The sequence below is a fragment of the Hyla sarda genome, chromosome 5 (genome assembly GCF_029499605.1).
Source record: "Hyla sarda isolate aHylSar1 chromosome 5, aHylSar1.hap1, whole genome shotgun sequence".
Classification (NCBI taxonomy): domain Eukaryota; kingdom Metazoa; phylum Chordata; class Amphibia; order Anura; family Hylidae; genus Hyla; species Hyla sarda.
The window spans coordinates 204136243-204148619 of NC_079193.1; the positions used below are offsets into that span (position 1 = coordinate 204136243).

At 44.6% G+C, this 12377-nt stretch overlaps 1 protein-coding gene across 1 annotated transcript; it reads left to right on the top strand.

The window, feature by feature from the left end:
• Positions 1–7733: 7733 nt before the first annotated feature.
• Positions 7734–11072, top strand: LOC130272629 (protein spinster homolog 1-like). The gene is made up of 2 exons (XM_056518458.1): positions 7734–7847; positions 9510–11072. Exon 2 carries the CDS (start codon positions 9580–9582, stop codon positions 11047–11049), a length of 1470 nt encoding a protein of 489 aa, XP_056374433.1. The 5' UTR covers positions 7734–7847; positions 9510–9579; the 3' UTR covers positions 11050–11072.
• Positions 11073–12377: the final 1305 nt, after the last annotated feature.

Consider the following 12377-nt stretch of genomic DNA (forward strand, 5'->3'; position numbering starts at 1 on the left):
AAGAAGACACTGTGAAGTACGGGGATATACTCGGCAGGCCTGGAGAAATATTTTTCTAAAAGATGTTTTTTGTACTTGATGTATTTCTAGGTGTATATTAACCCCTTAAGGACAATGGACGTACTCCTACGCCCCCATTTCTGAGTCCTTAAGGACCGAGGACGTAGGAGAACGTCCTGTCCTTTCCCGGCCCCCTGCCGCTAGCCGGAGGGGAGCCGGGGCCGGATGCCTGCTGAAATCGTTCAGCAGGCATCCCGGCATATCGCCCAGGGGGGTCATTATGCCCCCCCATGTCGTCGATGGCCGCAGATCGCTGGACAATTCAGTCCAGCGATCTGCGGCGATTCCGGGTCAATCGGGTCTCCAGTGACCCGGTGACCCGGAATTACTGGCTGATCGGGGCCGTCAGAGACGGCCCCGAACAGCCAGAGCCTGCAAGGGTGAGGTGGCACTGGTGCCACCTCACGATCGCCCTGATTCGTCGGCCGGATTACCGGCCGACAAATCAGGGCGCCTGCTGCGGGTGTCACTCCCGCACCCGCTCCGCCCCTCTTCCGGAGGACGTGAGCGGGTGCGGGACGTGCACCCCTGGTGCTGGGGACCCCGATCCACGGCGTTAATGTTGGGAACGGGGCCCCAGGAGCGACGACGGCGGCGGCGGCGAGACTGACCTGTGCGGCGATCAAGCAGCAGCAGGAGGTGAGTGACAGCCTTCTGCTGTTGCTTAGCAACAGCTCCCAGCATGCAAAAAGGGCATGCTGGGAGCTGTAGTTATGCAATAGGAGGAGGCAGACCACCAAAACTCCCAGCATGCACTTATGGGCATGCTGGGACTTATGGTTTTCCAACAGCTGGAGGCACATTCTTTCTATGGAAAAGTGTACCTTCAGCTGTTGTGTAACTACAACTCCCAGCTTGCACAAACAGCTTAAGGGCATGCTGGGAGTTGTAGTGGTGCATCTGCTGGTTGCATAACTACAACTCCCAGCATGCCCGTTGGCTGTCGGTGACTGCTGAGAGTTGCAGTTTTGCAACAGCTGAAGGCACACTGAGTTAAGTAGCAAACCAGTGTGTCTCCAGCTGTTGCATAACTACAATCCCCAGCATCCCCAGCCAAAGTAGTATGCCTCCGGCTGTTGCATAACTACAACACCCAGCATGCACTTCCGCTGTCCGTACATGCTGGGGGTTGTAGCTTTTGCAACAGCTGAAGGCACACTGGTTGCAAAACACTGAGTTTGTTGTCAAACTCGGTGTTTCACAACCTGTGTGTCTCCAGCTGTTGCAAAACTACAACTCCCAGCATGCACTGATAGACCGTACATGCTGGGAGTTGTAGTTTTGCAACAGCTGGATGTCCCCCCCCCCAATGTGAATGTACAGGGTACACTCACATGGGCGGAGGATTACAGTAAGTATCCGGCTGCAAGTTTGAGCTGCAGCAAATTTTCTGCTGCAGCTCAAGCTGCCAGCAAGAAACTACTGTGAACCCCCCGCCCGTGCGACTGTACCCTAAAAACACTACACTAACACACAATAAAATAAAAAGTAAAAAAAACACTACATATACACATACCCCTACAATAAAAATGAAAAACGTCTGGTACGCCACCGTTTCCAAAACGGAGCCTCCAGCTGTTGCAAAACTACAACTCCCAGCATGCACTGATAGACCGTACATGCTGGGAGTTGTAGTTTTGCAACAGCTGGATGTTCCCCCCCCCCAATGTGAACGTACAGGGTACACTCACATGGGCGGAGGATTACAGTAAGTATCCGGCTGCAAGTTTGAGCTGAGGCAAATTTTCTGCCGCTGCTCAAACTGCCAGCGAGAAACTACTGTGAACCCCCCGCCTGTGCGACTGTACCCTAAAAACACTACACTACACTAACACACAATAAAATAAAAAGTAAAAAACACTACATATACACATACCCCTACACAGCCCCCCTCCCCTCCCCAATAAAAATGAAAAACGTCTGGTACGCCACTGTTTCCAAAACGGAGCCTCCAGCTGTTGCAAAACAACTACTCCCAGTATTACCAGATAGCCACTGACTGTCCAGGCATGCTGGGACTTTTACAACAGCTGGAGGCACCCTATTTGGGAATCACTGGCGTAGAATACCCCTATGTCCACCCCTATGCAATCCCTAATTTAGGCCTCAAATGCGCATGGCGCTCTCACTTTGGAGCCCTGTCGTATTTCAAGGCAACAGTTTAGGGTCACATATGGGGTATCGCCGTACTCGGGAGAAATTGTGTTACAAATTATGGGGGGTATTTTCTGCTATTACCCTTTTTAAAAATCAAAAATTTTTGGGAAACCAACATTTTAGGTAAAATTATTATTTTTTTTTTTTACATATGCAAAAGTTGTGAATCACCTGTGGGGTATTAAGGTTCACATTACCCCTTGTTACGTTCCCCGAGGAGTCTAGTTTCCAAAATGGTATGCCATGTGTTTTTTTTTTGCTGTCCTGGCACCATAGGGGCTTGCTAAATGCGGCATGCCCCCAGAGCAAAATTTGCTTTCAAAAAGCCAAATGTGACTCCTTCTCTTCTGAGACCTGTAGTGCGCCAGCAGAGCACTTCTCACCCCCATATGGGGTGTTTTCTGAATCGGGAGAAATTGGGCTTCAAATTTTGGGGGGTATTTTCTGCTATTACCCTTTTTAAAAATGTAAAAATTTTGGGAAACCAAGCATTTTAGGTAAAAATTTTTTATTTTTTTTAACATATGCAAAAGTCGTGAAACACCTGTAGGGTATTAAGGTTCACTTTACCCCTTTTTACGTTCCCCGAGGGGTCTGGTTTCCAAAATGGTATGCCATGTGTTTTTTTTTTTGCGGTTCTGGCACCATAGGGGCTTCCTAAATGCGGCATGCCCCCAGAGCAAAATTTGCTTTCAAAAAGCCAAATGTGACTCCTTCTCTTCTGAGACCTGTAGTGCGCCAGCAGAGCACTTCTCACCCCCATATGGGGTGTTTTCTGAATCGGGAGAAATTGGGCTTCAAATTTTGGGGGGGTATTTTCTGCTATTACCCTTTTTAAAAATGTAAAAATTTTGGGAAACCAAGCATTTTAGGTAAAATTTTTTATTTTTTTTAACATATGCAAAAGTCGTGAAACACCTGTAGGGTATTAAGGTTCACTTTACCCCTTTTTACGTTCCCCGAGGGGTCTGGTTTCCAAAATGGTATGCCATGTGTTTTTTTTTTGCGGTTCTGGCACCATAGGGGCTTCCTAAATGCGGCATGCCCCCAGAGCAAAATTTGCTTTCAAAAAGCCAAATGTGACTCCTTCTCTTCTGAGACCTGTAGTGCGCCAGCAGAGCACTTCTCAGCCCCATATGGGGTGTTTTCTGAATCGGGAGAAATTGGGCTTCAAATTTTGGGGGGGTATTTTCTGCTATTACCCTTTTTAAAAATGTAAAAATTTTGGGAAACCAAGCATTTTATGTAAAATTATTATTTTTTTTAACATATGCAAAAGTCGTGAAACACCTGTAGGGTATTAAGGTTCACTTTACCCCTTTTTACGTTCCCCGAGGGGTCTGGTTTCCAAAATGGTATGCCATGTGGGTTTTTTTTGCGGTTCTGGCACCATAGGGGCTTCCTAAATGCGGCATGCCCCCAGAGCAAAATTTGCTTTCAAAAAGCCAAATGTGACTCCTTCTCTTCTGAGACCTGTAGTGCGCCAGCAGAGCACTTTTCACCACATATGGGGTGTTTTCTGAATCGGGAGAAATTGGGCTTCACATTTTGGGGGGTATTTTCTGCTATTATCCTTTTTAAAAATGTAAAATTTTTGGGAAACCAAGCATTTTAGGTAAAACATTTTTTTTTTTTTTTTACATATGCAAAAGTCGTTAATCACCTGTGGGGTATTAAGGTTCACTTTACCCCTTGTTACGTTCCCTGAGGGGTCTAGTTTCCAAAATGGTATGCCATGTGTTTTTTTTTTTGCTGTCCTGGCACCATAGGGGCTTCCTAAAGGTGACATGCCCCCCAAAAACCATTTGACGCTCCTTCCCTTCTGAGCCCTCTACTGCGCCCGCCGAACAATTAACATAGACATATGAGGTATGTGCTTACTCAAGAGAAATTGGGTTTCAAATACAAGTAAAAATTTTCTCCTTTTTACCCCTTGCAAAAATTCAAAAATTGGGTCTACAAGAACATGCGAGTGTAAAAAATGAAGATTGTGAATTTTCTCCTTCACTTTTCTGCTATTCCTGTGAAACACCTAAAGGGTTAATACACTTATTGAAAGTCATTTTGAATACTTTGGGGGGTGTAGTTTTTATAATGGGGTCATTTATGGGGTATTTCTAATATGAAGACCCTTCAAATCCACTTTAAACCTGAACTGGTCCATGAAAAATAGCGAGTTTGAAAATTTTGTGAAAAATTTCCAAATTGCTGCTGAACTTTGAAGCCCTCTGGTGTCTTCCAAAAGTAAAAACTCATAAATTTTATGATGCAAACATAAAGTAGACATATTGTATATGTGAACCCAAAAATGTTTTATTTTGAATATCCATTTTCCTTACAAGCAGAGAGCTTCAAAGTTAGAAAAATTCAAAATTTTCATTTTTTTCATCAAATTTTGGGATTTTTCACCAAGAAAGGATGCAAGTTACCATAAAATTTTACCACTAAGTTAAAATAGAATATGTCACGAAAAAACAATCTCGGAATCAGAATGATAACTAAAAGCATTCCAGAGTTATTAATGTTTAAAGTGACAGTGGTCAGAATTGCAAAAAACGCTCCGGTCCTTAAGGTATAAAATGGCCTGGTCCTTAAGGGGTTAATATTTATATATATATATATATATATATATATATATATATATATATATAGAAGAAGATATAGCGAAAAGTAGCACTTCCTTTAATAAAAAATTTCCTTACTTTATTTTTTATTTTTTAATTTTAATTTTGGTTTTCTTTCATTCATTTTAAAATCTTTTTACAATGATTTTTCATTTTTTTCGTTAATTTTTTCTATTTTTTATTTAAATTTTTATTATTTTTTGTTATTTTTTATACCAACTGTTTGGAGAGAGTTTACACTCTGTTACGCCTAGCGCTCCGGGTCCCCGCTCCTCCCCGGAGCGCTCACGGCGTCTTTCTCCCTGCAGCGCCCCGGTCAGTCCCGCTGACCGGGAGCGCTGCACTGTCATGGCCGTCGGGGATGCGATTCGCACAGCGGGACGCGCCCGCTCGCGAATCGCATCCCAGGTCACTTACCCGTTCCCGTCCCCTGCTGTCATGTGCTGGCGCGCGCGGCTCCGCTCTCTAGGGCGCGCGCGCGCCAGCTCCCTGAGACTTAAAGGGCCAGTGCACCAATGATTGGTGCCTGGCCCAATTAGCTTAATTGGCTTCCACCTGGTCCCTGACTATATCTGACCTCCTCCCATGCACTCCCTTGCCGGATCTTGTTGCCTTGTGCCAGTGAAAGCGTTTAGTGTGTCCAAAGCCTGTGTTACCTGAACTTCTGCTATCCATCCTGACTACGAACCTTGCCGCCTGCCCCCGACCTTCTGCTACGTCTGACCTTGCCTCTGCCTAGTCCTTCTGTCCCACGCCTTCTCAGCAGTCAGTGAGGTTGAGCCGTTGCTAGTGGATACGACCTGGTTGCTACTGCCGCAGCAAGACCATCCCGCTTTGCGGCGGGCTCTGGTGAAAACCAGTAGCCTCTTAGAACCGGTCCACTAGCACGGTCCACGCCTATCCCTCGCTGACACAGCGGATCCACAACCCGCAAGCCGAATCTTGACACACTCTCTATATAGATGTCACTCTGGTTCTCTCGACTGTCTGTCTCGTGTGCATGGGGTGAATATGTAAAGCGCCGTTCCAAGTTGGGTGCCCTTCTGATTACCTGACTTGTCGCAAACCGCGACTAGCCAGATATCAGTTATTCGGACCAGTGCGGCGAATGGCTGGATACTGGTCGGAACAGTCACCTAACAATTAGCCACTAATACACCCAGTATGTCTGAATTATTGCGAGTGTATATCAGTGGGTAACCAGACACGCTGACAAAGTAACAATTATTATTCTATGGTGCTCTATTAATTTATTTTATTTTTTATTATTTATTATTTATTTTTTTACATTTTTTATTATTATTATTTTACTTCTATTTTTTCCTTTTTTTCTGCTTAATCCTTTCATTTTTACTTTTTTACATCCTCTTAATCATTTTCACTCATTTTCACCATCACTCATCCATTTTGGTTCTATTCATATTGACAGTTACCACGGGCAACTGCCTTACTACATCTGGCACATATGCACTATACATAAGTTAACTATCACGCACTGACATCGCGGTTTTCTAACTGCCCTTTTCACATTCACGTTGTTATCTTTCAAACTGCCCTCTTCTGAGATGTCCATCACAGATTCACTCTGTCGCAGTACGCACGCGCCGCTCGGCAACTGCGATGCGACCCATGTGATCTTGTTCTTCCCCCTGATTGGTGTACCCTCGTCCCCTCTGCTAGGGCTGCTGCGCAGCCTCTATTCCACACACACGCCGTTCTGGCGTTCTATCGCCATGTTTACAGCATGTACAGGTGAGCGCCCGCCGCTATTACTTGTCCTCCAGGTGATATTAATGTATTTATATTTGTAATCAAGCTATATTTGTGGTTTTTACCACTTGTTTTTAATAACACTTTTTTTGTAACACTGTATTAACCTGACAATATGTATATTGTCCTTATGCTTTATATTGTTATGCACTCACACTTATGTATTGCTTGTTTTTATTACGTTTATATTTATTGACTTTTGACACTGATTTGTATTAATTGTAATTGGCTACCATATATATATACCTTGTGTTCAGTCACTCTGTATGCTTGATAAAGGCTGCACTGGCAGCTGAAACGTTGCTTCTGTATTTATAATGGATTAAAGCTACCATCATTTTTTCACCTATTTTGTGTGCTGCAGCCGCTTTTTGCCTTATATATATATATATATATATATATATATATATATATATATATATGTCAAAGAAGAAAGCCGCACTCCTAAAGTGTGATTAGGTGCCTCCAGCTAGGGTCCGTGTCCAGGATTCTGCATACGTAGTTCCAAGGAAAATGCTGTGGCACTCAAGGTATGGTGAAAAAATGAAAACTATTTATTCATCCCAAATGTGCAAAGAGCAATGTTTCAATGGTCTCACACCATCATTATCAAGTGGCTTGATAATGATGGTGTGAGACCATTGAAACGTTGCTACAGCCACAGCATTATCCTTGGAACTACGTATGCAGGATCCTGGACACGGACCCTAGCTGGAGGCACCTAATCACGCTTGGAACTATAAATATATATATATATATACACACACACAAATCAAAAAATATGTTGCAGTCTCTTGTAATACCTTTTTTATTGGACTAACAGAATTTTGTAGAGACAAGCTTTCAGGATTCCTCCCTTTATCAAGTCCAATAGACAAGGACTAATGATCAAAGGACTTTATAAATTATCAGGGAGGAATCCCAAAAGTTTGTCTCTACAAAATTCTGTTAGTCCAATAAAAAAAGGTATTACAATCTGCATCACTGGACTAATACGGCTACTCACATTTACTATACAGATATACACATACCTGAAGATGGTTTAGAACCCTGTGATGTCACACATGCTTGTGATGATGTCACCGTAAGCTGTACAAGGAGGTGCGCGCCGGCTGCAGTCTCTTCAGTGTGTTTTGCATTCACAACCTGTGGTGCAAAGTGTTTGTTAGAGAGTTTCTATTTGTGATAGAGAATTCAAGATTTTGACCGTTCCTTGTCTGAAGAGAGAACCACAAGGTAAGTCTCAGCCTCTTCTATTCATACATACACAGGGCTTTTTGTTTTACAGTTTTTTTTTTTATTGCTGTTGCTTTTTTTTTTAGCAAAAAAAAAAAACAAGAAATTAATTTCCAAAAGAAATAACAAAAGTTATATTCCTCATAGCATTGTGACAATACTTAGCTTAGGCATTAAACATAATAAAACGCACAGATAGTATCATGACCAGAGCTTTTTCTTGCAAAACTGCTAAAATGCAATTATGCCCAAAAAAGCCCCCAAGAAAAAGAGTCCTAATTCATGAAGTTCTAAAAGATATAAGTCTATGAGAAAGATTTGGTGGTGTAGTAAAAGAATAACAGAAAGATTAGGTCAGAAATATAATAGTATATAATAGAATTCTGTGTGTACTAACAATAGAAATACTCCGGGTACTCCGAAAGGGAAAATTTTCAAATCAACTAGTGGCAGAAAGTCATATAGGGTACGAATAGATCCCAATGAGATGGGGTAGGTTCCTTATTAGTAAATGTATATAGCAGGATAGCCCAATTGTATCTACAGTATGAAGTTCACATGGCCCAGTGACCATACAGCCAAGCCCTTATAATCCGCCATTACTAGGACAGGTTCAGGGTTATCAGATATTACTAGGACCGGAGAGGTTCAGGTTTATCAGATATTACTAGGACCGGACAGGTTCAGGGTTATCAGATATTACTAGGACCGGACAGGTTCAGGTTTATCAGATATTACTAGGACCGGACAGGTTCAGGGTTATCAGATATTACTAGGACCGGACAGGTTCAGGGTTATCAGATATTACTAGGACCGGACAGAATCAGGGTTGTCAGATATTACTAGGACAGGACAGGTTCAGGGTTATCAGATATTACTAGGACCGGACAGGTTCAGGGTTTTCAGATATTACTAGGACCGGACAGGTTCAGGGTTATCAGATATTACTAGGACCGGACAGGTTCAGGGTTATCAGATATTACTAGGACCGGACAGATTCAGGGTTATCAGATATTACTAGGACCGGACAGGTTCAGGGTTATCAGATATTACTAGGACCGGACAGGTTCAGGGTTATCAGATATTACTAGGACCGGACAGGTTCAGGGTTATCAGATATTACTAGGACCGGACAGGTTCAGGGTTATCAGATATTACTAGGACCGGACAGGTTCAGGGTTATCAGATATTACTAGGACCGGACAGGTGCAGGGTTATCAGATATTACTAGGACCGGACAGGTTCAGGGTTATCAGATATTACTAGGACCGGACAGGTTCAGGGTTATCAGATATTACTAGGACCGGACAGGTGCAGGGTTATCAGATATTACTAGGACCGGACAGGTGCAGGGTTATCAGATATTACTAGGACCGGACAGGTTCAGGGTTATCAGATATTACTAGGACCGGACAGGTTCAGGGTTATCAGATATTACTAGGACCGGACAGGTTCTGGGTTATCAGACATTGGAAACCTCAGGGAAGACGTCTCCATATAAAACACTTATAGAGAAGCGTCTTCTTCTGAGGCTGCGATGGTCTTAGTGTTATCTTGTGGTTCTGTGCTGGACATTTCTGTTCTGTATGAAGGATCTATTGTATAATGACAGGAATGATGACATGTTGTCTAATGTGTTCACTTATCTCTCTCTCTCTCTAGTGTTTTCAGGCTCTGACCTGTGACCATTGCCTCTCTACAAGACCCATTGCTGAAGGAGGAGGAAGAAGCAATGGAGGACCATAGTGATATGGATGTAGAAAAGGGCGATATCCCTGAGAGGCAGAACCTGCCATCTCTAAGCGTGATGTCCACCACACGTTCCATCATCACCGTAGTGCTCCTCGCCTTTGTTAATTTGCTCATCTATGCAAATCGCTCCAGCGTGGCGGGGGTGCTGCCTTATATACAGAAAGCATATGACACCAATGCTAGTCTGTCCGGCTTATTGAATACATTGTTCATTGGAAGCTACGTGCTGGTTGCACCAATTGCCGGATATTTGGGCGACCACTGTAATAAGAAATATACTGTTTGCGCAGGAGTCATCGTTTGGCTGAGCATGACACTTACCCTGTCATTCATCCCTGACGGGTACTTCCTGCTCTTCCTGCTGACGAGTGGACTGGTTGGAGCCGGAGAGGCGACTTTCTGCACCATCGCCCCCTCCATCATTGCAGACCTTTTTACAAGTGACCAGCGGACCCGCATGCTGAACGTGTTTTACTCCGTCATACCTGTAGGCTGCGGACTAGGATACATCATCGGGCCCAAAGTGACTGATGCAGCAAGGGGTGATTGGCACTGGGCGTTTCGAGTCACCCCTGGCCTGGGCCTCATAGCTGTGGCTTTGATGATTTTGGTCACAAAAGAGCTTCCAAGAACGACTACAAACGGGAAGAAGAACAACAAATCCCAGAAGTTTGCCAAATGGGCGACAGATCTGAAAAAACTATTTAAAAATCGAAGCTTCATGTTAACCACCATGGGATCGACGGCTGTATCCTTCATAGTGGGAGCCATAGGTGTATGGGGTCCGTCATACCTGACCCACGCACGAACACTCCTACAAGAGAAGGACCCTTGCCGTGCTGAACCGTGTGACTATCACGACATCCTAATATTTGGTGTGGTTACAGTCGTTTCCGGCATTCTGGGAGTTGTAGCAGGGACGGAGATAAGTAAAAGATATCGCAAATCCAACCCACGGGCGGACCCGCTTGTGTGTGGATGCGCGATGATGCTCTCCGCCCCTTTTCTTCTGTTGGCATTGACTTTTGGCAACATCAGCCTCGTTGCCACCAACATCTTCATCTTCATCGGAGAGACGCTTCTGTCAGTAAATTTCACCCTCATATCTGACATTATACTAAAAGTAGTAACTCCGTGGAGGAGATCTTCAGCCCTGGCCGTGCAGATGACAATCTATCACCTCCTAGGTGACGCCGGCAGCCCGTACCTCATCGGCCTGATATCTGACACCTACAAACGAGGATATGCCAAATCCCCTCTTCTGAAATACCGCAGCCTGGAGTATGCCCTCATGACCTGCACCATAATGGCAGTCATCGGAGGGGCCTTCTTCATGGCCACGGCCCTATATATAGAGAGGGATGAAAAAGAAGCAGAGATGGAATCAGAACCTCCGTCATCCTCCTCCTCCTCACTGCTTCCTGCCGATGAGGACCACGCTTCAGACTGAGGAAAAGTCATTGCTTACCTTTATCTCGTTTACCTCATTAAAAAAAAATTAAGAAAAAAATAACTGCATTTGTTCTATGTTCCACTTTACCCCTTATTCTCTACCCAGGGGCGGACACAGACAGCAGAGGGCCCTTGTGCAAAGAATGTGCCTGTGCCCCCCCCCCCAAAAACATCAATTGTTCAGCACCCCCCCTCCATGTGTCACTTACTCAGGTGGACCCCCATATGTCACTTGCTGTATAAGTTTCTAATTATTTATTAAGGCCTCCCATATGCCGCAGCTCATTCAAGCCCCCCACATTAGGTAGCATAGATTCCCAACATTAGGTAGCATAGATTCCCCACATTAGGTAGCATAGTTTCCCCACATTAGGTAGCATAGCTTCCCCACATTAGGTAGCATACTTTCCCCACATTAGGTAGCATAGTTTCCCCACATTAGGTAGCACAGATTCCCCACATTAGGTAACATAGTTTCCCCACATTAGGTAGCATAGATTCCTCACATTAGGTAGCCATAGCCCCCCCAAACACACAGACAGACACAGATACACACAGAGACACACTTACCTGCCCTGCACAGCGTTTCTCCTCTCCGGTAGCGGCCTGACGAGTGACGTCACTGACGTCCTCCTGAGCGGGTCTGCAGAAGTACGTCACTTGTGCGACGTCCCTCGTCAGACCTCGGTCAGCCGGAGGCAGACTCACTGTCTAAAGTGCCCGCTGCGCTATTATACCCCGCAGCTGCTTTAGAACAGTGAGCAGCGGCGGCGCCAACCCTACCATGAACCTACTAGGCACAAAAAAAAAAGGGGGCAGCAAAATGCCGCCCCTGAAAAGTGCCACCTGGGACTTATGGTCCCACCGGGTCCCATGGTAGGGCCGACCAGAGGCGGCTCAAGACTTTGTGAGGCCTTAGGCGAAACTTGAACATGAGGCCCTGCTTTATTTTCTGCTGAAATTACATGGTGGTCCGGCTGTGAGATGGTTATACTGTGACATCACTGTGTATTATCCCTGTACTGTGACATCACTGTGTATCATCTCTGTACTGTGCAATCACTCTGTGTATTATCCCTGTAATGTGACATCACTGTGTATTAACTCTGTACTGTGCCATCACTGTGTATAATCCCTGTACTGTGACGTCACTGTGTATTATCTCTGTACTGTGCCATCACTGTGTATTATCCCTGTACTGTGACATCACTGTGTGTATTATCCCTGTACTGTGACATCACTGTGTATTATCCCTGTACTGTGATATCACTGTGTGTATTATCCCTGTACTGTGCCATCCCTCTGTGTATTATCCCTGTAATGTGA

Bases quoted from the DNA above. Each gene is read 5' to 3' on its own strand.
- LOC130272629 (XM_056518458.1), top strand. From the start codon at position 9,580: ATGGAGGACCATAGTGATATGGATGTAGAAAAGGGCGATATCCCTGAG.